The sequence below is a fragment of the Macaca fascicularis genome, chromosome 14, assembly GCF_037993035.2.
Source record: "Macaca fascicularis isolate 582-1 chromosome 14, T2T-MFA8v1.1".
Lineage (NCBI taxonomy): Eukaryota > Metazoa > Chordata > Mammalia > Primates > Cercopithecidae > Macaca > Macaca fascicularis.
In genome coordinates, this window is record NC_088388.1 from 107,298,137 (window position 1) to 107,325,078 (window position 26,942).

Genomic DNA, 26,942 nt, shown 5'->3' on the forward strand with positions numbered 1-26,942 from the left:
GGCCAACCCAATAACCTTTTCTTAGTCTTTCTGTAATATTTGAACATTGTGCCATCTGTTGTCCCTTGAAATTTTTTTCTTCATGCACATTATTCCTAGTTCTCTTTATCTAGGTCTTGCCTTTCTTGATTACGTTTTCTTTTTTTTTCTTTTTTCTTTTTTTTTTTTTTTTGAGATGGAGTCTCACTCTTTTGCTCAGGCTGGAGTGTGGTGGCATAATCTCAGCCCACTGCCACCTCCACCTCCCAGGCTCAAGCGATCCTTCCTTCCACCTCAGCCTCTCGAGTAGCTGGGACAACAGATGTGCACCACTACACCTGGCTAATTTTTTATGTTTTTGGTAGAGACGGGGTTTCACCATATTGCCCAGGCTGGTCTCGAACTCCTGGCCTCAAGTGATTCCCCCGTGTTGGCCAATCAAAGTCCTGGGATTACAGGCATGAGCCACTGTGCCCAGCCTCACCTTTTCTTTATTGTGCTTTATTATCTGTACAATTTAATTTGGATGTGAATGTCTCTGAGTTGTATATGCACATTAGAGTTATTTTCCTGGTGTGATTGTAAGTTACCTGAAAATATGCTTTAGTTTCTTTCTTTTTTTTTTTTTTTTCATGTGCCCTACCGTGCTGGGCATATAAAATAGTAATAATATCTGAGAAAGTACTTTTACATATGTAATTTCACGCTGTCTAAATAAGTATCGATTGCCATGTCTTAAAATACTGCTTTTTCAGTACTGGCATAGAGCTTTGATTCTGATCTGAAATAATACTGAGGCTCATTTGCGGAACTGCCTTAAAAGATTTTTTAAGAAAATCATTATAAGATCATTTAAGGTTATTTAAGTTATTGAGGGTGAAAGGTATTTAGATAATCTGATTTATATATCTGGACTCTGATATTTATTTGTGATTTTATTAAAGGTAGTTTTCCAGTAGAAAAATAGTTTTTGAATTTGGGGGTTATTAAAATCTAAATTTTCATTTTGGAAGTTCACTGGTCTATGAACAAAACTTTTTAAAATGATGACTGTATTTTTTCCCTTAACTCTGTTAGAGATTTGGATCCTGCTCCTAATCCACCTCATTTTCCATCGCATGTGATTAAAGCAACATTTGCCTATATCAGCAATTGTCATAAAACCAAGCTAAAGAGCATTTTAGAAATTCTTTCCAAAAGCCCTGTAAGTATACATGATGAGTTTAATAATAGAGCATTCCTTCTTTTTTAGCTAAAAAAATCTTTGTAAGTACATCTTAAAGAGGAAAAGTAAACAAATAAAAAATTTATCTCATAATTAAAAAGGAAAACATTCATTTACAAGTTTAAATGGTATTTTACTTGTCAGCTTTAATTCAAATATGTTGCATATGAGAACAGAATCTTGTGACACTTTAGTCATATATTAGCTCAGGGAATGTATTTACTTTTTCATAGGAATATACTATTTAATTATAGTTTACTTTCTGAAAATTAAATAAATTAGCAATAGTTGAAGATAGTAATTTTCTTAATGTAACATTTTGCACTTGGTATCGAACCCAAATCTAAATTCTGTTAGTTATTTTAAATATAAAATGTGTATGTATTCAAATATTTGAAGAAAAAATATAAAATGTATTTATTATAGCCGAGTATCTAATTAAACAAGTTTTTACTAAATCTATTTATTTTCTAGGATTCCTATCAGAAAATTCTTCTTGCCATATGTGAGCAAGCAGCTGAAACAAATAATGTTTATAAGAAGCACAGAATTCTTAAAATATACCACCTGTTCGTTAGTTTATTACTGAAAGATATAAAAAGTGGCTTAGGAGGAGCTTGGGCGTTTGTTCTTCGAGATGTTATTTATACTTTGATTCACTATATCAACCAAAGGTAAGTAACATATTCGGACCAATATATAAGCAGTCTTTCTATCCTCCTCTTCCTGTTTTTTTTTGCTTTGTTTTGTTTTGAGACAAAGACTCACTCTGTCCGCCCAGGCTGGGTGCAATCATGGCTCACTGCATCCTCAACCTCCTGGGTTCAGATTATCCTTCCTCCTCAGCTTCCTGAGTAGCTGGGACTACAGGAGCATACCACCATGCCCGATTAATTTTTTGTGTGTTTTGTAGAAGTGGGGTTTCACCATATTGCCCAGGGTGGTCTCAAACTCCTGTGCTCAAGCGAACTGTCAGCTTCAGCCTCCCAACGTGCTAGGATTACAGGCATGAGCTACTATGCCCAGCCTATCCTGTTCTTTTAATTGAAAGTTTATATGCTTCTAAGAGGTAGATACCAGAGTGTTGCTTTCTGAATTTTGCTTTTTAAGATGTCTATTGTATTTACCTATTACTTTTTAAAGATTGCACTACTTGCCTGGGAAACATAGCAGACCTCGTTTCTACTAAAAATTTTTTAAAAAAGAAAATTAGTACTAGGTGTGGTAGCTCACACCTATAATCCCAGCACTTTGGGAGGTTGGGGTAGGTGGATTGCTTGAACCCAGGAGTTAGAGACCAGTCTGGGCAACATGATGTGAAACCCCATCTCTACAAAAAATTTTTTAAAAAATTAGCCAGGGATTGTGGCATGTACCTGTAGTCTCAGCTACTCTGGAGCCTGAGGTGGGAGGATTGCTTGAGCTCGGGAGGCAGAGGTTGCAGGTTACAGTGAGCAAAGATTGTGCCACTACACTCCAGCCTGGGAGACAGAGTGAGACTCTTGTTTCAAAAAGAAAAAGAAAGAAAATTATCCGGGTATGATGATATGCGCCTGTAGTTCTAGCTACTTAGGAGGCTGAAGTAGGAGGATGACTTGAGCTCATGAGCTTGAGGCTGCCAGTGAGCCTTGATTGCACCACTGCATTCCTGCCTGGGCAACAGATTGAGACTTTCATTCAATTAAAAAAAAAAAATGGGTTACTTCTCCAATTCTAGAAATCTTAAGAAGGATCTTCAACATTTTAATACTAATATTCTAGCTATCGATGGCCTCAAATAAACGTTACTATAGAATTGGGGTTATTCAGCTGGGCGCGGTGGCTCACACCTAGAATCCCAGCACTTTGGGAGGCCAAGGCGGGTGGATCACGAGGTCAGGAGATCGAGACCATCCTGGCTAACACAGTGAAACCACGTCTCTACTAAAAATACAAAAAAATTAGCTGGGCATGGTGGCGGGCGCCTGTAGTCCCAGCTACTCGGGAGGCTGAGGCAGGAGAATGGCGTGAACCTGGGAGGCGGAGCTTGCAGTGAGTCGAGCTTGCGCCACTGCACTCCAGCCTGGGCGACAGAGTAAGACTCCGTCTCAAAAAAAAAAAAAAAAAGAACAAAACAAGAATTGGGATTGTTCGATTTAGCATCTCTGATCTTTTCCATAGGTTTTAATGAGATTTCTATTTGTTAATGTCTTTCTTATTGTGGTAAAATATGTAACAAAATTTTTTATTTTTGCTATTAAATGGCCAGTTCAGTGGCATCAATTACATTTCCATTGTTGTGCAACCATCACCACTATCTAAAACTTTCATTATCTCAAACTGAACCTCTCTACTCATTCCACAATGACTCCACATTCCCCCTTCCCCCTTCCTGGCCATTGAGAAACTCATCTATTTTCTGTCTCAATGAATTTGCCTATTGTAGATATTTTAATCTAGAGTTGTACAATATATATCCTTTTGTGTCTTGCCTTGTGTGGTCACTGAAAACTTTGTACCTTAGCTTGTAAGTTTAGATAGAGATTTCCTTGGAAGTCAAGAGTGTTGGGATGAGGAAGTATGAGAGGAGAAAACTTTTCCTAGTGTTTGCAGATTGGCTTTATGCTAGGATTCTTCTTCAACACTTAGCCATGCTTACATTGCTTGGGATCAGCCCCAAATACAAGCTTAGGGTCTTCTCTGGTCTTTTCTGAGCAAGAGTCTTATCTTGAGCATGTGTGTGGCTTTCTAAATTCCCCCTAATCTGTGGGTGCTTTTGACTACACTAATTTCCCAAAGAAATACTCTCTCCAGCTACTCCTAGGCTTTAGGCAGCCTCTTGTATGTCTCAACAGTAATCTTTTGCCCTGTGCACCTGCAGGTTGTTGGTCAGCCTTACAAAGTTTCAAGCAACACCCATATCTTTTGTAGCTTGTGTGAGGTTAAACAAAACAGAGCCATGCACTTTACATCAGTCCTTGGCTCCAGACAGGTTAGAATAGACATATACAATAGTTTGCAACTAATCTACTTAGCTCCATGAACGATCATGAGCCAGCGTCTCACACCAAGGATATAGGCCGCTGCTTTTGTGATTGTTGCCAACCTGGGGTAGGGGTGGGCAAGGACAAGTAAAGTCACCACAAAGCTTTCCTACTGCTTTTCAGTTGCATTTTTCTTGATTCAATATTTTCTTGATTACTGTAAACCTTTGACTATTTTACAGAATTCTAACAAAATTAGTTCTGACAAGTTTGCCTGTTTTTCAATGTTTCTGTTAATGGATGGAAGCTTAGAGCTGTCTATTCTGCATTTTGCTGATGTCACTTCTCATTTTAGCTTATAAGACATTAAAATATTTATGTCAAGGCATATAAGAATTAAGAGATGCTGAACAAAAGTGACTTCTGAATGAATTTATTTCAGAGTAATTTTCCAGAACTTACTGGTTGTTGTTTTCTCCCTCTATTAGGCCTTCTCGTATCATGGATGTGTCATTACGTAGCTTCTCCCTTTGTTGTGACTTATTAAGTCAAGTTTGCCAGACAGCAGTGACTTACTGTAAGGATGCTCTAGAAAACCATCTTCATGTTATTGTTGGTACACTTATACCCCTTGTGGATGAGCAGGTGGAAGTTCAGAAACAGGTAATTTTCTGAATCATCTTCAGAATGGTATTTAAAATATATTTATAAAGTATTGTTAGAAGGATTTGAGTGTTTTTTGTTTACTTGATATAATTGGTGAGTTTATTGAGAATTTTTTTGTAAAATGATTGGAACAATATGCTTAATGAATTAACTTTTGTAATCAATTACAGAGTACTTGGTACTTTTGATCTAATAAATAACCTGATAGTTTCATCTACTATGCTGAAGTATAGAGGTAGTCAAAACTAGAGATAGCAGTTCACAACATTATGGTGGTGTTCGAGTTACTACTTATATAAACTGTTTCATTAATACTGGCTTTTTTTTTTAACCTCAGTACCCACCTTGTAGTAGTACCTTACATAGTTACTGAATTATTTGAAAACACGGAAACTAAAAACTGGGTATCTTACACGTAATTAGAACATTTAATCTGATCTAGGTTAATAGATTTTATCATTTATTACAGTAAGTTTTGTTGGCTTACTTTAAAATTATTTTTCTCATAATTTTTTCTTTTTAAATTATATTTAGGTATTGGACTTGTTGAAATACTTAGTGATAGATAACAAGGATAATGAAAACCTCTATCTCACGATTAAGCTTTTAGATCCTTTTCCTGACCATGTTGTTTTTAAGGATTTGCGTATTGCTCAGCAAAAAATCAAATATAGTAGAGGACCCTTTTCACTCTTGGAGGTAATAAAAATTTCATGATCTACTATTTTTTATTAAAGAACATAGACCATAGTACTTTTTAAAAATCTGTAGTGCTCTAGCAGTAAAAAATGGAATCTTTTTTAAAATTGTGATTAAAAATATATACGTAGGCCAGGCACATTGGCTTATGCCTAAAACCTCAGCACTTTTGGGAGGCTGAGGCAGGAGGATTGCCTGAGCCCAGGAGTTCAAGACCAGCCTGGGCAACATGACGAAACCCCATCTCTATGAAAAATTAGTCGCATGGTGATGTGTGCTTGTAGAATCAGCTACTGAGGTAGCTCAGGTGGAAGGATCACCTGAGCCCTGGAGGTCAAGGCTGCAATAAGCCAAGATTGTGCCACTGCACTCCAGCCTGGGTGACAGAGTGAGACCCAGTCTCAAAAAAATACATATATATATCTATGTATATATAGTCTTGATTACTGTATATATATTCATAGATACATATAGATATATATACATAGATATATATACATAGATATATATGTGTATATATGTATATACACACATACCTGTGTGTGTATGTGTGTATAACATGAGATCTACCTACTTAACAAATAAAAAAATGAATCTTAATGTATCTCTTTGTGTTGAAGTCAAAGTATAAATATCAAAACTTCCTGGTAAAGATCCAAATTTAAGTTTTCAAGGAATGTGACATAAAATAGTTTTGATTTTAACACATAAGATCCTAAGGTCCACTAATAGCTCAAAACTACCATTGGATCTTTTCAATGTCAATTTAATGTTTGTGTAAGAGATAATGTTTAACTTTTGAAAGCATATTTCAAGTTTTAATCTTTATAAACCTCAAAATTATGTTTAGGTATATTCTTCCATACAGATCTTAATTATAATTTTTAAATGATAGTCTGTATTTGACTGTGTAAATATAAAAACATATTTAAATATGTTAAGAAGTAGAGTTATACTACTAAAGAGAAATTTAAGCATTTCCCTCCAGTTGAGTATGCTATAATAATCTTGAAATCTGTGTTACCATGAGAGAGTCTATTAGAATTTAAAGGGTTAGGCCGGGTGCAGTGGCTCACGCCTGTAATCCCAGCACTTTGGAAGGCTGAGGCGGGCAGATCATGTGAGGTCAGGAGTTTGAGACCAGCCTGGCCAACATGGCAAAACCCCGTCTCTACTAAAAATACAAAATTAGCTAGGCGTGGTGGCACATTCCTGTAAATGCCAGCTATTCGGGAGGCTGAGACATTAGAATCACTTGAACCCGGGAGGCAGAGGTAGCAGTGAGCCTCAATAGTGCCACTGCACTCTAGCCTTAATGACAGAGCGAGACTCTGTCTAAAAGAAAGAATTAAAACATTGTAAGGTTTGCAGTGGAAGAAGTCATTTATTTCTTCCTTGTTTAGTTGTAATAGAGACATGAGTCAGTGTCTATAAATGGCACTTAACTAATTTTTTTCTTTTAAGTTTTATTTCACAGGCTTAACCAATACATGTTAAAAGCAAGTTACATTTTAATTAATTTTCTCTTTTAGGAAATTAACCATTTTCTCTCAGTAAGTGTTTATGATGCACTTCCATTGACAAGACTTGAAGGACTAAAGGATCTTCGAAGACAACTGGAACTACATAAAGATCAGATGATGGACATTATGAGAGCATCTCAGGGTACTAATTTTAATGACATGGGTTATTTCTACTTGTTTCTTTTTGAAAGAATATTTTGTAAAGTCTTGCTCTTGGTTTCACTGTCAGAGACTTAGTTCAGGCTCTCATCATTTAGTTCAGACCCTCATTTCTCATCTAAGTGTAAAACTGGTCCTAACTGGTCTCCTCACCCTGAACTCTTCCTATTTTATTCATCCTCTGCCATAACGATTTCTCTAAACCCAAATATGATCATGTTTTTCTACTGCCTAAATTTTTTTTTTTAAGAGACAGAATTTTTTTATTTTTATTTTTTAAGAGTCTCACTCTGTCACCCATGCTGGAGTGCAGTGGCACCATCGTAACTTACTGTGATGTTGAATTCCTGGGTTCAAGGAATTCTCCTGTCTCAGCCTTCTGAATAACTGGGACTATAGGCACACACCACTACACATAGCTACTTTTTAAAAATTTTTTTTATTTTTTGTAGGGACAGGGGTCCCACTATGTTGCCTAGGTTGGTCTCGAATTCCTGGCCTCAAGCGATCCTCCTGCCTTAGCTTCACAAAGCATTGGGATTAGAGGCATGAGCCATGGCGTCTAGCCATGCTTAAACATTTTTAACTTCTTCTTTTTTTCTTTTAAGATAGAGTTTCGCTCTTGTTGCCCAGGCTGGAGTGCAGTGGCGCTATCTTGGCTCACTGCAACCTCCACTTCCCAAGCTCAGATTCTCGAGCCTCAGCCTCCCTAGTAGCTGGGATTACAGGCACCTGCCACTATGCCTGGCTAATTTTTTGTACTTTTTTTAGTAGAGACAGGGTTTCACCACGTTGGCCAGGCTGGTCTTGAACTCCTGAGCTCAGGCGATCCGCCCACCTCAGCCTCCCAAAGTGCTGGGATTACAGGCGTGAGCCATTGTGCCCGGCCCATGCTTAAACATTTTAACACCTTCTGACCATGTAAAAGAAAATTTTAATTCCTTAGAGCCAGACATACAAGCTAGTCTTGTCTTCTAGTCCAATTTACCTGAATGAAAGAAATATGTCTCATTTTAATACTTTAGCCATGTGTGTTATGTGTGTGTATATATATGTATATATGTATTTGTAAGTTTTTCTAGCTTGCTTTTTACTTACGAAACATCTATTATTTATGTTAATTTGATTTGAAATGTGCATTATTACAGTATTTGGGAAACTTTCTCTTTCTTTTTTTTTTCTGAGACAGAGTGTCGCTCTGTCACCCAGGCTGGAGTACAGTGACATGATCTCCGCTCACTGCAGCCTCCACCTCCCGGGCTCAGATGATTCTCCTGCCCCAGCCTCCCGAGTAGCAGGGATTACAGTTGTGTGCCACCATGCCCAGCTGATTTTTTATATCTTTAGTAGAGATGGGGTTTCACATGTTGTCCAGGCTGGTCTCGAACTCCTGACCTCAGGTGATCCCGCCCACCTTGGTCTCCCAAAGTTCTGGGATTACAGGCGTGAGCCACCACGCCTGGTCTAATTTTGTATTTCTCTTGTGTTGTTTTTACCCTCTGTACTTTTTAAAATGAATTTTAGTTTTGACTGAGCAGAGTTTCTAGTACTTTTGAGATGTATAAAATGTATGTAAATAGAAATACCATTATTTCTTGTTCTTGTGTTCTTGAGTATTTTATGGGCTAGATCTGCCTTGTGCATTACAGCCACTAGCCATTTGGCTATTTAAGTGAAGTAAAATTAAATGAAATTTGAAGTTCAGTTTTTTCATTGTATTGAACACATATGAAGTTCTCTGTAGTACATTTGGTCAGTAGTGATCATTGGACAGTGTAGATTATAGACATTTCCATCATTGCAGAAAGTTCTGTGGGACAGGGCTGGTCTAAACTGTAAATGTTAGATGTTAAAAAGCCAAGCAAGCTCCCAAAGTCCCTTCTAGCTTTAATGTTGAATGATTCTTGTGCTTCTGTTTGTGATTTTGCTAAAGTGTTGACTTATCTGCACAATTTGTTTAAGATATTTTATTTTCTCTGTTGTCAAATATTGCTAATCACTTTCAAAAGAATCTGTGGTATTAAGTTCAGATTCATTCCCTACGTATTTTTTGAGCTACTCATGACTTAAAATTTTCTTTAAACTTTATAGACATTTTCTAGTCAGATAATTTAATATATATGTTATTGTAAACAAAAGTGTTGTCTTTGTGCTAGTTGAAACTAATTTTTAAAAAACTATTTCTAGATAATCCACAAGATGGGATTATGGTGAAGCTAGTTGTCAATTTGTTGCAGTTATCCAAGATGGCAATAAACCACACTGGTGAAAAAGAAGTTCTAGGTAAACTACAGTCATGTGCTGCATGACAACATTTCAGTCAACCGTGGATCACATATAGGATTATATGTGATTATAATACTGTATTTTTACTGTATGTTTTCTGTTTAGATATACAAATACTTACTATTGTGTTACAACTGCCTGTAGTATTCAGTATAGTAACATGCTATACAGGTTTGTAGCCTAGATGCAATAAGCTATACCATATAGCCTAGGTATGTAGTAGGCTATACCATCTAGGTTTGTGTAAGTATATTTGATGGTCGCACAATGACAGAATTGCCCAGTGACACATTTCTCAGAACATATCTGTGTCATTAAGCAAAGCATGATTGTATTGGCTGAATGTGAGTTATGTGGTGGTCTTTATTATATGAGTGGTCATCTTTATTATATCTTCAAAATAAGTGAGGGTTTGTCATTTGGGATATTGGGAAATATGAGATGCTAGCTAAGTTACATGCCTATTTAATTAAAGTGTCCCTAAAAAGCCCCCTTTTGTACTTTTCTTCCTTAAATATTCATATAAAATGAAAAGTTAATAGATTTACATATGTGTATAACTTAATTTGAAAATGCCTTGTAAATATTTCAGAAAGTCAGAAATACCTATTTTTAGAGTTCAGTTGCAAATAAATTGACTGCCAATATATTTTATAAATATAACTGACAGGTACTCAGTGTCTTTTGTTATGTAACAGACATAAGAATGAAGACTTGGAGGGCTAGATTAAACTTAAATAATTAAAAACCATTCAAGTCCTTTCCTATAGCCATTTGAGGGGAAACCTAATGTAAGATAAGAAGCCAACATCATGTTTAGTTTATGTGTTTAGATTTAGTGACCACTGGATGGAGAAATCACCTGATTAAAGTCAGCTTGAAGCTCTCATGATGGTTTTGCTTCAAATTAGAAAAATAGGAGGAATAAGTAGTGTTTCACAGATTCTACTATCTTTCTTCAACAGTCTTAACTTCTCGGTAGGAGCCTAATATCTAGAGTACTTCCTTTTTTTTAGATTTTTAAAATTGAGATATATCCTATATATAGAAAAGTATACAGATCAAAAATACCTAGCTTGAAGAACGTTCGCAGAGTACACTTGTTTGTACATGTAGCACCCAGACTAAGAAACAGAATCTTACCAGAACTGTAGAAGTTTTCTTTAACCAACGTATTTACCTCCTTGCCATAGTGGCACTGCTTTTAGGGACAGACCTGATTTATAACTGAAGCCCTAAGTGGCTTTCCTGTGTGGCATAAAATTAATGTGGTTTGTACTCACAGCTTTCCCCCTAAGATCAGGAATGAGACAAGGCTGTTCACTTTCACTACTGCTGTTCAACATTGTACTGGAAGTTCTAGCCAGAGCAATTAAACAAGAAAAAGAAATTAATAGCATGCCAATTAGAAAGGAAGTAAAACTATCTGTATTTGCAGATGATATGGTAGAGAAAATCCCAGAGAATCCACAAGAAAGCTACTGTAGAACTAATAAATGAATTTAGCAAAATTGCAGGGTACAAGATCAACACATAATTAGTGGTGTTTGTATATACTAGCAGTGGACAATCCAGAAAGAATTAGAAAAGCAATTCCATTTATGATAGCATCTAAAAGAAATAAATACCCAGGAATAAATTTAATCAAAGAGGTGAAAGACTTATATACATTCTGTTTGTTAGAAGTGAATCACTAAGTACAGCCCACACTCAACGGGAGGGAAATAAGGTTCTACCCTTTGAAAGAAGGACTCTCAAAAAATTTGTGAACTTATTTTAGTAAATACCATCATGATGGAAAGAGCACGAAGAGCCCTCTGGGTTACTGAAAATGTCCTATCTTCATCTGGTTAGGGAAAACACAGGCAGAAAAAATGTATATTTGTATGTATAAATTTTCATTGAACTGTGTGTTTAAGATTATGGAATTTGTGTGATATCACAACAAAAATTTTAACAGTTTTAAGGTTGATTCTCTCTCTCTCTTTTTTTTTTTTTTTCACCCAGGCTAGAGTGCAGTGGTGCAATCTCGGCTCACTGCAGCCTCCGCCTCCTGGGTTCAAGTGATTCTCCTGCCTCAGCCTCCTGAGTAGCTGGGATTACAGGCCTGCGCCACCACGCCTGGCTAATTTTGTATTTTTAGTAAAGATGGGGCTTTACCATGTTGGCCAGGCTAGTCTCGAACTCCTGACCTCAGGTGATCCACCCGCCTCTGTCCCCCAAAGTGCTGGGATTAACAGGTGTGAGCCACCGCACTCGGCCTTAAGGCTAATTCTTGAAGTACAGCAAAACAGCACCGTAGTTTTGAAATTAGAAAATTTCAGTTTTATGTATGATCTCTTACCTATGACTCTACTGAAATAGAATTTCTATATGTAGAGGCTGTTGGAAGCTGCTTGGGAGAAGTGGGTCCTATAGATTTCTCTACGATAGCTATACAACATAGTAAAGATGCATCTTATACCAAGGCCCTTAAGTTATTTGAAGGTAAAGAACTTCAGTGGACCTTCATAATGCTGACCTACCTGAATAACACACTGGTAGAAGATTGGTGAGTATTTATTGATACCTTATATGTAATCCCACTTAATATGACATTCATGGAGAATGATACTTCACACAAATTGATACTCTCAGTGACTAAAGCTTTGTCCTTTTTTTAATCTCAGTGTCTTTATGAAAATTCTTGTATTTTTATTAATTCACATAATTATTGACCCTACTATGTGCCAGACACTTGATATAATGGTGAACGTTCCAGACAAGGTCCTTGTTAAAATTTTAGTGGGACTAGACAAATAAACAATAAATAAGAAAAATGCCAGATGGTTCTACACAGAAAATTAAGATAGGGGAGTATAAAGGGAGATGTTTTAGGCTCTTGTCAATATCAGAGGTGCCACTCTTCTCTAAGTGAGGCCTTATTTTGATCCTTTTAAAATAAGCCATAAAGCAGAGAGGTTGTTTTATAACCCTAGAAGTCTTAAGCTAATCAGACAGGGTTTTCTATTGCTTATTTATTCTGTATGCAAAACACAATTGCACCGCATATCAAAATTTCAACTGGTTGGTTGAGATTACTTTTGTGTGCCTGCTCTTTCTCTCATTTGTTGATGGATTGATTGGTGTCTTTGAGTATTCCATCACTACCATATTTGGTGGTAGGCTCAAAGGGTTTTCCTCACAACCAGGCACCTTTCTAAGATAAATACATGTTTTGATTTTTTTTCTGTACTTCCCTTTCTCCTTCTCTTGAGGAATAAATGATTGGCAACAATGTCTAACTGCCCTGTTTCCATTATTGATTTAATGTACCTATATATTTCTTTCTTTTGTTGTTTTTGTTTCATTAAACAAATTTCGTGGTTTCTTTCCGAACATTTTATTATAAAAAGCTTTAAACATATAGCAAAATGGGAGTTATTTTATAGTAAACACCCATATGCTTATCACATAGTTTCTATATTTTACTGCTATCCTTGCTTAATCACTTCTAGCCATCAATCTATCCTTGTATTAACATGTATTAATTCATCTCTCTCTTTTTTTCTTTTTTCTTTTTTTGAGACAGGGTCTTGCTCTATCACCCAGACTGGAGTGCAGTGGCATGATCATACATCATAGATCATGCTTACTGTAACCCCAAATTCTTGGGCTCAAGCAATCCTCCTGCCTCAACCTCCTAATGTGCAAGGTTTATGTGGTTGAGCCACACCACACCCAGCCAGTTCATCTCATTTTTTAAATGTATTTAAAGGTATATCAAGCACAGTTTTTGAAGAGAGTGCCACAGAAAATTTGCAAGCATTAGATGTTTCATTTGTTTCACAGTAATTCGAAATTGGCTTTTCTGAAACAGATGCACAGAAATATTAGTGTGACTTAAACTTAAGAATACTAGGAAGCAGGTAGAAGTTTTTTGTATTTTTCTTTAACAGGGAAAAACTTTAGATATTCAAGGGATTTTAGCATATGAAGATGTGGACCAAAGGATTCCCAGAATTTTTATTGCTTACATGTATTAGAACATATTTTCAAGTATTTCTTTTTGTGAGTCTTTTTAATTTATAGTATTCACAATTAAACTGTATTGAATGAAGGGAATTGCTGTTACAATGATTAGTAATTCAAGTTTACTGAATGACTAGTGAAAGTCGTTTGATAATTTTGTTTGATATTGGAGAATTTTGTGAATGTAAAGTTTCCTAATACAAATTTTATATTTTAGTTTTGAAATTTTTTCAGTGGAGGTTAACATTCATCAAGATTAATAACTGGTGTACTTGATAGACATTTGAATTGTTTGTTTTTTCAGTGTCAAAGTTCGATCAGCAGCTGTTACTTGTTTGAAAAACATTTTAGCCACAAAGACTGGACATAGTTTCTGGGAGATTTATAAGATGACAACAGATCCAATGCTGGCCTATCTACAGCCTTTTAGAACATCGAGAAAAAAGGTCTCTTAAGTAATAAATGTTTATCGAATACCCACCATATCTAAAACAGTTCTGTTTGCTGTGGGTTGTGACTGTTAACTTGCTTGAAATAGTATTGTACTAACAATTAACCTTTCCTGTAAGTAATTTAAACCATATTTCATAAATCCAGGGAATTTGCTATTTTTTATTTATCATGGCAGTGTGGAAAAGCTGAGATAGGTAATCTGAGGAAATAGTAGTTGATTTCGGGGGAGGGGAAATTCTTAAAGACAGACCTTATTTTTTTAGAAATAGAAAACCCTACTTTGCTCCCATGAAAGCTGTTAGCTCTGGGTATGATTTATAGTTATTGTGATCCACAAGTGTTTATTTCCATGGCAAGTTAATGTATCACAATCCCCTGGTGAAATACAGGATGACCCATAGATTTCTCCCTTTTTCCATGTTGGTATCATAATAGGGTTCCACTGTAAGTACTCTGTGAGGCATGTTTAAGAACACTTGTTCCTTCCTTAGTCTAAGCATTCCTCTTTACTATCTTCTTTTCATAAAGTGACTGAGAAATACACAGTTTAGTTTTCACCAATTTAATTTCAGGGCAGAAACCCAACATTGAAGCAGTACTTTCAATGCATCACAAATTTAATTTTGGTCTTAGTAAAATTACTAGTAATATAAACTGTTAATGAAACTAATAATATAACCTGGAAGGCATTATAATTTTAACATTTTAAAATCTCATTTCATTTTGAAATCAAGTCTATGTGGTAGATATGGTCTGGTTTTGTTCAAGAGACAGATGAGTCAGAGTTTGTGGTTTGTGTAATATGCTACTAATGAGTGACAGAGCTGAGAGTAGGACCCAGTTTTTCTGCTACCTAAAGCAGCAGTTTTTACCATACCACTCTCTCGTATAAACATAAATGTTTTACTTTTAAAAGGTAAACATTGCCTCCAGATTTAGTTTTACCTGTATTTAGCTTTACTCAGAAACAGATTTGTTGTACTCATTTTAGATAGGAAGGGTACAATGATTGCCAGTTCTCTTATTTACATTTTCTAATCCCTTTCTTTCTAGTTTTTAGAAGTACCCAGATTTGACAAAGAAAACCCTTTTGAAGGCCTGGATGACATAAATCTGTGGATTCCTCTAAGTGAAAATCATGACATTTGGATAAAGACACTGACTTGTGCTTTTTTGGACAGTGGAGGCACAAAATGTGAAATTCTTCAATTACTAAAGCCAATGTGTGAAGTAAGAAGATTAATTAGCCTGATTTAATTCCTTGTTTATGACCTGTTTATCTAAAGAGTTCTGTGATACTGCACATCATCTTCACATAATATCACCCCCACTCAAACTGTTGTACATTTATTAAAGTGAGCATCCGTATTTAGTCATAACTTTATGCATTAGGTTTCAGCTTCAGGATAGCAACATGCTAGAGGAGTTCTAAGGGGGTGCCTTGAATAATTTGTTACTAATACTAATGATAGTTAAAATACTGCTGATTATAAATTATTTGTATTAACCAAAAGCCTATTCTAACTTTGTTTACGTCTTCTGATAAGAGCACATTTATTTTCCCTGATATGCTTTCTTGAATAAGAAAAAGGAGTGGGGCAGCAATCAGCGTAGCTTTTTTATTTTTGAGGATATAGTATTTATCTCAAGAAAGAGTGAAAGTGCATACCAAATGAAACAGAAGGTTTATATTCTTCCATCAAATGTGTAATCTAAAATAGCAAAACCTGATGCTCTAAGATTTCCAGAGTTAATTTATAGCACTGTCAAATGTGATTCAACAGAAATGTGAAAATACAACATCTGACTAGGTTAAACATCTGCCAATTACAGATAACTGATAGGGAGGTGTTTTCATAATGTACTCACATTGAAAGCAATGTAAAAAGCAGTTCTTATTTTCTACAGAGAAAGTAATGACAATGAATAAAACATCACCTTCTCTGCAATACTACACTGCACTCATACCAGTTCAGCAGAGTGGTACCCCGAACACACATACAGCTTATTTCTCATTAGTGAACAAAGCTAAGATTTTTATAAAGTTTTAACTTTGAGCCAGAAGATAAAATGTTCCAAATATACGTATGTACACACCCCATTTCTGGTACTTTAAATTCTCTGGCTCTAAAAGTGGTGTTTTGCCTTGTCTTTGGTTTGAAAAAGAAAAAGGGTGCAATTAGTAATCTATAACCTGTCTTATATGTGTGAAGTCTGATGAATATGATGGATATGGAGTGTAATGATTCATTCATATGTTAAACATGGAGTGCGATGAATAGCAAAAGTAAAGCTGAATACTGTTTTAATGTGCCAGATGTATTAGAGCACTTTTCTGCTCTTTGGAATATACCACAAATAATTACCCAAATTTTATACCCAAAGTTGGGCTTATTAAAACATAAACATTTTTAACATGACTGTTGTAGTTCTTCACTGAGGACAGAAAATGCATAAAAATCAGATTTTCAACTTTTGTCTTAAACTTTTGATACCTTTTTCTCTCTTCTATCAAATCAGAAAACTCCTTCTGCTACTAACACTTTTCAACTCTGAAATTGTATTTAAAGTGGTGATATAATTTCATTTGTAAGCAATAGTCTATTTCATTATGCTAATGGCCTAGACTGAAAATAAACAGTTACAATGTCACTAACATATACATTTGATATTGATATACTAGCCTAGTGTGGTTTTTTAAAACACCACCTAATACATGTTTTTTGTTTGTTTTTTTTAGCAGTATGTTGAGTTTATGGCAGATTAATCTATAATCTTTTAGAAATTTAATATGTCAACAGGGCATGAAAATTTTAAGTAAAATGTATTACTTTTACTCATTTTTACTCAAACTATTGGGTGGATTTGTTGGTATATTCTAGGTGAAAACTGACTTTTGTCAGACTGTACTTCCATACTTGATTCATGATATTTTGCTCCAAGATACAAATGAATCATGGAGAAATCTGCTTTCTACACATGTTCAGGGATTTTTCACCAGCTGTCTTCGACACTTCTCACAAACGAGCCGATCCACAACCCCTGCAAACTTGGATTCAGGTATTTTATTAAATTTTTAACATTAATACTGTAAACGTCTCAGTTCTAGAGAAAGATGGATTTAAGGTGGAATCCCGCTAAAAGCACTTTACAGGATTAAATCTGTAACCTCTAAATTTGTTTCTTTATCTGTGGAATGGAGGTAAAAGTTACAATAGTTGCAACAAGTTTTCAATGAAATAATGTGTGTAAAGTGCGTAGGATAATACTTGATGTATAGTATTCCCTCACTACATTTTGGCTATTGATAATGGGTCAACTAATTGAGCTTTCAGTATGTGGCAGGCACTGTGCTTGCACCGGCAATATTAATGTGAAAAAGAAATACCCACATTCTAGCAATGGAAAAAACAAACACTATCAGATATTTTAGGTACTGTGGTGCAGATATGATAGAATTTTCATGTTTTCAGAGCTCTGACCAACTCAATTTAAAAAGCAGCCTTTGGTTGGGCACAGTGGCTCACGCCTGTAATCCCAGCACTTTGGGAGGCCAAGGTTGGTGGATCACTTGAGGTCAGGAGTTCAAGACCAACCTGGCCAACATGGTGAAACCCCGTCCCTGCTAAAAATACAAAAATTACCCGGGCGTGGTGGCAGCCATCTGTAATTGTAGCTACTTGGGAGACTGAGGCAGGAGAATCACTTGAACCCAGGAGGTAGAGGGTTGCAGTGAGCCAAGATGACACCACTGCATTCCAGACTGAACAACACAGTGAGACTCTGTCTAAAAAAAAAAGAAGGAAAAAAAACCTTTGTATAACTATAATTAACATTTGGTATATATCCTTCTAATTTTTTTAAAACAAAAATTGAATTGCACTTTATTTACTCTTATAACCTTCTTTCCTTCTGTGACATATAACGAGTGTTTCTCATGCCAAGAGCATAATAGCAAAAGAAATTCCACCAGGGTTGGGTATGTATATTACATATATGCATACTTGAGGGCTCATTATGGGTCAGTTTTTAAAACCTAAATTTTATAAAAGGATACAAAATTCACAGATTATTAACTCTATTATATATTAGTAATGTGTTTTATATGCAAACATAAAGCTAGGTACAAATTCACTTGTTGTACTTAAAGACCAATCAATTCTAATGTAAATGTTGATTTAATGTGATATTTTGCCACAACTAGTCTGTTCCTCCCAATCTTTCCATTCACTTCAGCAAAGGTTGTGATTACTCAGTTCTTCCAGTTGTTTCTTCTAGTTTTACTGCTACAACCTTCATTTGACATGACTCTAATGTCATTTAGACTTCAGTTTGCTATGCTTTATATTTTATGTATTTTCTTTTCTGTTGGCTAACAGCAATTACAAATCTACTATTTGGAAAAATATAAATTATAAACATAGACATAGATGCCCATCCTGTGATCCTACTAGATTATAAGCTGTTCTCTAAATGATCTAGAATGTGCTTATATGAATGTTCTTTAGGCCACTGAAATGAAAATCCTAAAATAAACATTTTCATAGAGGCTTTGTAAACTATCTAAAATGTATCTCTTATCTTTAATTGGGAATATACAGGTATAAGTGATTTAAGTGTTTAAAACTTTAATATGTAATTTACAGTACTATTAAAAATTTTTATTACATAGTTTAAGGTAATCATTGTTTATGATAATCTGGTAATTTGTTATCATGAACATGGCCAAGACTTTTTTCATGTTTATCAGTTATGTATTTATGCCACAACCATTGGAAGGTAAAGTAATTGTTTTATTATATCTGTGTACAGTGCCAATATTTTTATTACCTTAAGTGAAAATTTAAACTTCACATATAAAATTCTGTTATTGAAAAGGAAAGTAAATGCATATTTTTATAAAATTTAAATGGTGTATTTTTTCTGATGGCTATAAGCCTCATTGCCTTCACTAAACATCCCATGTGCATCTCCCAAAAGCAAATGTGTCATCTTCTTCATCTCTTCCCCCGACCTACTTTTTTAAATGTGTACCTCTTTGACAAATGGCACTCAGTTGCTTACTCTAGAAACCTCTCTCACGTATTTCATCTAATTACCAAACCTTGCCAATTCCATATTATGAATAACTTAGTCCATTTGTTTCTCTCTGCCCTTAGCATCCTTACTGCTTTCTAGCTCTATGACTTAGCACAGTTGAAATTCTTTCATTAAAATTTCCAAGTTATTTCTTGCTTCCAACCATCTCAGACATTGTTATTATTGCCTGTAGCACTATCCTTTCCTGCTCTTGTGACTATTACTCTTCTTTCAGGTATCACTTTTTCTTTTTTCTTTTTTTTTTTTTCTTGAGACAAGAGTCTCACTATGTAACCCAGGCTGAAGTGCAGTGGTGTGATCTCGGCTCACTGCAACCTCTGCCCCTCAGGTTCAAGCAATTCTTGTGCCTCAGCCTCCTGAATAGCTGGGATTACAGATGTGTGCCAGCATGCCCTGCTAATTTTTGTATATTTAATAGAGATAGGGTTTCACCATGTTAGCCAGGCTGGTCTCAAACTCTTGGCCTCAAGTGATCCACCTGCCTCGACCTCCCAAGGTGCTGGGATTACAGGCGTGAGCCATCGCATTTGGCCAGTATCACTTTTTCTATGAAACTTTTCTTGTCTAGGTGAGGTTCCCTCTGCTAAGGTTCTATAGCATTTTAAACTTTCCTATTATAACACTTAATCATATTGTGTTGTAATCTCCCAGGCTAGTCAGTGAGTTCTGTGTGGTCTGACATGGTCTGTCTTGTTCATGGTTATATACTGAGGACCTAGCACATAAAAAATCTTATTGAATCAATCAATTAGTCCTCCTCAGAAATAAAATATAAATTACAATGTAAGTTCTCACTTTTATTAAGATAACAGTTTCTTTTAAAAGCAAAAGAAATGCTATTAAATTCCCTCAGAACCAATTTTGTGTTAGGTACTGCCCGCTAGAACCTTATAGCATAGTGGGAGACAGACACATAAACAAGAAGGAAGAAAGTGTGTAAGCAAGAATGCCTGGGACTGAGGGGAGATATTTTTGTTTGTCAGAGTCAGAGCACTTTTTCCGATGCTGTTTGGATAAAAAATCACAAAGAACAATGCTTGCTGTTGTGGACTACATGAGAAGACAAAAGAGGTAATGTAATGAGTGTTGCTTCTTATGTTTAGGATCTAGAGTGTAACTTGTTAACTATTGGCTGAATTTTAACATGATTATTTTAGGCCGGGCGCGGTGGCTCAAGCCTGTAATCCCAGCACTTTGGGAGGCCGAGACAGGCGGATCACGAGTTCAGGAGATCGAGACCATCCTGGCTAACACGGTGAAACCCCGTCTCTACTAAAATACAAAAAAAAAAAAAAAAATTAGCCGGGCGAGGTGGCGGGCGCCTGTAGTCCCAGCTACTCGGGAGGCTGAGGCAGGAGAATGGTGTGAACCCGGGAGGCGGGGCTTGCAGTGAGCTGAGATCCGGCCATTGCACTCCAGCCTGGGCAACAGAGCTAGACTCCGTCTCAAAAAAAAAAAAAAAAAAAAAGATTATTTTAGGTGAAGCTGTTGCAAAGTGCTATATTTAATTTGTGTGATATTTATATCTCCTTGCAGTAATCCATATTCAGGATAGCACTTCAGTTAAATCAGTGTCAAGAACTCTCAATTCTAGTACCAGCTGTACCAGTAACAGTGTTACCTTTGTTAAATTATACAGCCTTCTTGGCTCCAATTTATTTCATCTATGTTCGGGATAGGAGCAAGTGTTTTTCCAAGTTACATTTAGCTGTATTATCACTCTTTTTACTTTTCTCTTTGCTTTAGTTCTAAGAAGTAAATAGAGTTGTGAAAATGTCTTCCTTATGTATCTTTATTTTAAGATGTAAGTTTCTTTACTGTGTGCAGTGGTCTCAAAATCTGTGGCAGCACTGTGCTGTGACAATGTTTATTTTCTTGTTTCTGGTAAATTGTTTTATAGTATAGTATCTTTGTTCCTGTTATTTCTCATGAGATTTTTAACAATGCATACAGGAATTGCTAGAATGGATGGTCTGACTGATCAGTACTGCTTGAGAGTTGACCAGAACTCTGAAGAAATAGTGTAGTAGGCCTATAATTTGAATAGGTAGGAATTGATATCTCATAAGTGTGTATGGTGGTGGTGGCAGTGGTTGGTAAAGAATGAGAGGGAGAGGTGATTAATTTAAAAAATTAAAAAATTAATTAAAAAATTCTATGTATTCTTAAACCATTCTTCTTCTCTAGTAGAAAAAGAAGTTTTATGCTTTTCAGTGTCTTTGCTTCTGGTTATTTTACCTTATAGTTTTATACCAGATTATCTTCTGAGAAGGCCAATCAGAAGCTTTAACGTAGTTGAAAGCATTTGTTTTCTTGGTGTTGGGAGGCAGTTTTACCTTTGAGTCATTCATTTCAGATTTACCATTGGAGTAGAATGGTGTTGACATTAGCAGGATTTGGAGAAGATAAAAATTCTTCATATTCCATTTTAATTCTGAATAAGATCCTAAAGAAGATTCCTTGAGAAAGTATGAATGGGATATAGAAAAGGGGGTAAAGACATGCATTCAAGTCCAAGCTTGTGCTGTGTAAAAATTACTTGTTATTCTGTACAGTATGTTGGGCAAAAACAAAGAACAACAATAAAACAACAACAAAAAATTGCTTGGTGTCTTTGAACCTAGTCTTATCATCTTTCAAAATCAGAATAATGTCTGCAGTGTCTTCCTTTCCATGGGGAAATTATTTCACTTCTCTGAACTTCAAGTTCCTCAGAAAATTAACTTTAGTTGAGTGCTTGCTATGTAGTAGGGTGTGCCTTATTCATCAGCTTTGCTGGCATTATTTAATTGTTGCACCCATTCTCCAAGGTCCATGTTGTTCCAGCATTTACAAGTAAGGAAACTAGGAAACTGAGGTTTAAGAAGTTAAGTTGCTAAGATCACACAGATGGCAGTAGGTAATATAGCTAGATTTGAACCTACCTGTATTGTACTTCAACACCAGTGCTCTTAACCACTACCATGTCCCATCTCTATAACGCTAGTTTTGAAAAAGATACTGTCTATGGTCCCTTTCAATCTTGACCTACCTGTTAACATAGTGGAAGGTTTTTATTAAGTAACTCAACCTAGGCAATACATTAAGGAGAAAGTAAGTCACAATAGGAAAGACATGTATTTGTGTCTTAGATGAAACAATATTTTTATTAAATTGACTACTTTAAAGTGTGTGTTGGGGGGTGCTTGTGTGCATTTGTATTAGCTACTCTGTGTATCCTATTCTTAGCCTGTGGTACATGGATTTCTTGGTAGAGAACAGATATGAACCCCAGTTTTATATCAAGTGATAGTCTATAGGTTTTATCAGATTGTCTGATCGGTTTGAGGGAAAAAAGAAAAACCAAAAAGATTATTAAATAGGACTCTTGAGCCATGTTATAATGTTTATAGGTATATATTGGGGAAATGTGGTTTTTGGGAATTTGTAATTTTCTGTTAAGCAGTTACTACCATTGTATTCAATATCAACATGCGTTTTTTTTGATATTGAAGTTTAAAAAAATGAGTGATATTATATCTAATTTTTCTTTAGACCTTCTTCAGGAACAATTTTTGATGATGCTTTCTGGCTGGATTTAAATTATCTAGAAGTTGCCAAGGTAGCTCAGTCTTGTGCTGCTCACTTTACAGCTTTACTCTATGCAGAAATCTATGCAGATAAGAAAAGCATGGATGATCAAGAGAAAAGGTAATGGAATTTAGAATTTTTGGTTTTTAAAATTAATGTTGGCATTGTCCCATTAAGGGTATACAGTAAAGATTTACTTTGCCTCCTGTTCCCCGTTTAAAAGACATTATTTAGATAGAAATTTTGTTTTAAAGTGAAATTATAATAAATTTTTAAAAAGGTATATGTAATTCCTGCTCTGAAACAATAGGAATGTTTATACTTAGGTATTATAAAAATTTAACAGATAGCAAATTCCTGTAGGACAGAGTCCATACTTAATTTTCTGTATATTCCTCATAACAGCCCTAGCATTGAGAACTTAATTTAAGGGTGATAAATATTTTTCAAATGATTAAATTATTTCCTAACTTCAATCAGATTAGATTTACCACTAATTCCTAAACTATTCAAGATTCATTTTGGATATAAAATACCCAAAATTATAATCTAAAATGGCTATAAAGTAATGTGACTGATTTCTTTCTGTGACTAAGTTTCATTTCTTTATCTACCTGTATTTCTAGTGAATTTAATTCGCTTTCCTCTGACTGAGTTTGCACTGTCATAAGAATCTAATAAATATACCCCTAGATCATGGTGAAAAACAAAAAATAAGAAAGTAAGAGTAAAAAATAAAGTAAAACACTTTATTATCCCAACTGCCCTCTTCAAATCTTTGTTCGTTTGAAATGGCCTGGGTCTCATTATTTTGCCCAGGCTACGGTGCAGAGGTGCGATCATAGCTCACTGTAGCCTTGATCTTCCAGGCTCAAGTGATCCTCCTGCCTCAGCCTCCAAGTAGTTGGGACTATAGGCACACATCACTGCATCCAGCTCATTTATTTTTATTTTTATTTTTCGTAGAAACAAGATCTTGCTATGTTGCTCAGGCTGGTCCCTAGCTCCTGCGCTCAAGCAGTCCTCCCACCTCAGCCTTTCAAAGTGCTGGGATTATAAGAATGAGCCACTGCACCTGGTCCCAAATTGTTTTTTAAAGCAGTTATACCCATTTTTGTACAGATATGTAGTTGGTAAGGAAGTGGATCAGTAGGAAGCCTTATATTTGAAGAAGGGAGCCAAAGTATAACTATTTCTAGGCTGGGCATAGTGGCTCACGCATGTAATCCCAGCACTTTGGGAGGCCAAAGTGAGAGGATTGCTTGTGACCAGGAGATCGAGACCAGCCTGGGCAACACAGTGAGACCTCAGCTCTACTAAAAATAAAAATAAATTAGCTGGACATAGTGGCTTGCACATGTAGTCCCAGCAACTCAGGAGGCTGAGGGAGGAGGATCACTTGAGCCCAGGAGGGAGAGGCTGCAGTGAACCATGATTGTGCCACTGCACTCCAGCCTAGGCGACAGATCGAGACCTTATCGCAAAAAAAAAAAAAAAAAAAAAGAAACTGGAGTAAGTATATAGGTAAATATTAGAGGCAGTATCACTTATAATAGTATTTATTTTATGTATTAGATTATTACTGTTATAGACACCATAACTGTCATGGTTTTAGAATTGAAAATCTAAATTTTCAATTTTAGAATTGAAAATCTAAATTTTAGAATTGAAAATTTAGAATAGAATGTCATATGTATAAAATACATAAAGTTAAGGCCTTGAAGTAGACAAATCTGAGTTCTCATCCTGACTGTCACTTTCTAGTTTTATAATCTTGGTTTAAGTGGATCCTGCTGATCTACTTCCTTTTCAATAGTTGATATCAGATGTCTTAATTTATATCTATTAGGTATTAAATTCTTATTGTGGTCTTTATTTGTGTGCCTGTAATTATTGGTTGAGTTGAATTTCAGGTAAAACCACTGACAGAGTATATAGTACCTGAACTGGAGGGCATCTGCTCTATTTTTAAACAATCCTGTCTCTTTATAAATAATCATATTTTTGCATATGGGCTTTCTATATGTAGAAGATTATTCTTAAAATATAATTTTCATTCACAAATTCCTTTTCCATCCTAGGTATAAATGGTATTAAGTTTTAAAGTATAAGTGATTTATTCTGTTTTGTTTGCAACCTTCATTAGTTTTTTTCTGTCAAAGTCTATAGTGTATGTATTCAGGAGCTTCCAAATAGTATGTTCTCATTAAAAGAGGTGTTCTTGTGACAAACAGAAGTCTTGCATTTGAAGAAGGAAGCCAAAGTACAACTATTTCTAGCTTGAGTGAAAAAAGTAAAGAAGAAACTGGAATAAGTTTACAGGTAAATATTAGAGGTTCTATTATTTATGACAATATTTATCTCATACTTTGGGTTGTTATAGACACTGTACAGATGCCGTGTGATTTTTAAACTGAATTTACTTATTGGATTAAGCACCATATATATAAATTTATGGTCCGAAGCTTAAGCCTTGGAGTAGACAGACTTGAATTCTAATACTGACTCTGCCACTAGTTGAGTTCCCTTACCTGAAAGACGAAAGTAAAACCACTTGTCTCAGAGTTTATACCATGCATTTTCTGCCATAGCACCCTGTTCATTTCCTTTATAGCACTTAGGGTTTATAATTATATATTTATTTGCTCGTTTATTGTATGTCACAGAAGAAGCAGATTGCCTCTTCTATACATTTCTTGATATCCATTCTTAAATTGGCTCATGTTACTGTCTGGGATGCTTACCGAATTTCTTTGGTCAACTCATTCCTTCTCAATGACAATTTCGGCTTCTCCATTCTGCTTAAACTTTTCATCTTCTCTTCTACTCTATTGCTTTCAGCCTGCCTCCTAGTTGGAGAAAATAGAAGGCATAGAGAGGAAATCTCGCCACATCCCACTATCAAACATTGAAATCTCCTGGCATCTGCTCCTTTAATAACCTTCCCTCACGTTACAGAAACAGTTTATCCTTCTATTTGAGACTAACTCTTCCTGTGCTTTGTTTTTTTATCTGCTCTTTCTCAGCTACTTTATTTTTTAATATGCGGTTCTCCCTCTGAACTATGTTCTGAACATTTTAAAACCTCTCCTGTTTAAAAATTCCCTTTCTCACAAATACAAAATAATTTCCCTCTTCCCTATGTTCTCTTTTAGGTATCACCCTCTCTCTTCCTTCCTCTCATAGACAAACTTTGTGAAAGAGTTGTCTTTATTCGCTGTCTGCTTTCCCCCCCTTCCATTTATTCCAGTAAAATAGCACTTGCTAATGTCTCTCATAAAATTCATGTTGCTAAGTCTGGTCACCTTTCATTCCTCCTTTTCCTTGCAGTTCAATTGCTTGGTCAATTTTCTATGCAGTATAGTTCCTAATTTTTTCTATTTTATGTTTTTTTATGTTTTCATTTTTATTTAATGGAGATTGTTTTAAACAAAATCTATCTTTTCTATGTAAATTTTACAGCAAAGATTTCAGTAACCAAACTACTTTATCCATATCAAATTTTACCAATTCCAATACAGTTTTGTGCTGTTTTTCAAAGAAAAATCCATGACCTTTATTCCTACCAAATCAGTTTTCAAGAGTCAGACTTTGTAGGACTGTATTTTCTGATGTACAGTTTTTTTGTTTGTTTTTTGTTTTTCAGACAGGGTCTGGCTCTGTTGCCCAGGCTGGAGTGCAGTGGTGCAATCATAACACACTGCAGCCTCTGCCTCCCAGGCTCAAGCCATCTTCCCACCTCCGCCTCACAAGTAGCTGGGACTACAGGCATGCCCCACCGTCTCCAGCTAATTTTTGCAGAGACAGGTTTAGCCATGTTGCCCAGGCTGATCTTGAATTCCTGAGCTCAGTCTGCCTGAGCTACCCAAAGTACTGGGATTAAAGGTGTGAGCCACTGCGCCCAGCCCATGTACAGTTTTAGGTGTTGACAAGATTGTTTGGTTTTATTTGTGTGATTAGTTTTCCATGTGATAAAAGCCTGGTAGGTTGATACTTATTTCTTATCTAATTCATGCAATTGTAGGCAGTTCTTCTCAGGTAGACTACAATCCTCCTGTTGTCTAGGACCAGTCTGCTGTGTTGCTGCTGATCCAGATCATTGGTATATACAGTTGACCCTTGAACAATGTGGGGGTTAGAGGTGCTAACCCCCTGTGCTATTAAATATCAGGGTAAAACTAAATTTGTAGTCAGAAGTTAACTACTAATAGTCTACTGTTGAGCAGAAGCCCTACTGATGATATAAACAACACATATTTTGTATATGTGTTATATACTGTATTCTTAAATAAAGTAGCTTGAGAAAAG

The 26,942-nt window shown here is 35.7% G+C and overlaps 1 protein-coding gene across 12 annotated transcripts in view; it reads left to right on the forward strand.

The window, feature by feature from the left end:
- Positions 1 to 26,942, forward strand: part of ATM (ATM serine/threonine kinase) — a 131,022-nt gene that overhangs the window by 60,230 nt on the left and 43,850 nt on the right. For 8 of the 12 annotated variants that reach the window (XM_005579543.5, XM_065528948.2, XM_065528946.2 and 5 more), the window contains 13 exons: positions 1,057 to 1,183; positions 1,679 to 1,878; positions 4,656 to 4,830; positions 5,368 to 5,532; positions 7,065 to 7,197; positions 9,402 to 9,497; positions 11,880 to 12,051; positions 13,816 to 13,957; positions 15,018 to 15,194; positions 16,847 to 17,024; positions 20,048 to 20,135; positions 22,599 to 22,754; positions 24,869 to 24,956. In XM_005579543.5, coding sequence (XP_005579600.3) covers positions 1,057 to 1,183; positions 1,679 to 1,878; positions 4,656 to 4,830; positions 5,368 to 5,532; positions 7,065 to 7,197; positions 9,402 to 9,497; positions 11,880 to 12,051; positions 13,816 to 13,957; positions 15,018 to 15,194; positions 16,847 to 17,024; positions 20,048 to 20,135; positions 22,599 to 22,754; positions 24,869 to 24,956 — 1,897 coding nt within the window. Of the gene's footprint in view, positions 1 to 1,056; positions 1,184 to 1,678; positions 1,879 to 4,655; positions 4,831 to 5,367; positions 5,533 to 7,064; positions 7,198 to 9,401; positions 9,498 to 11,879; positions 12,052 to 13,815; positions 13,958 to 15,017; positions 15,195 to 16,846; positions 17,025 to 20,047; positions 20,136 to 22,598; positions 22,755 to 24,796; positions 24,957 to 26,942 lie in introns of those variants that run through there. The other 4 variants (XM_074015159.1, XR_012423676.1, XR_012423675.1 and 1 more) reach the window with 4 other exon arrangements.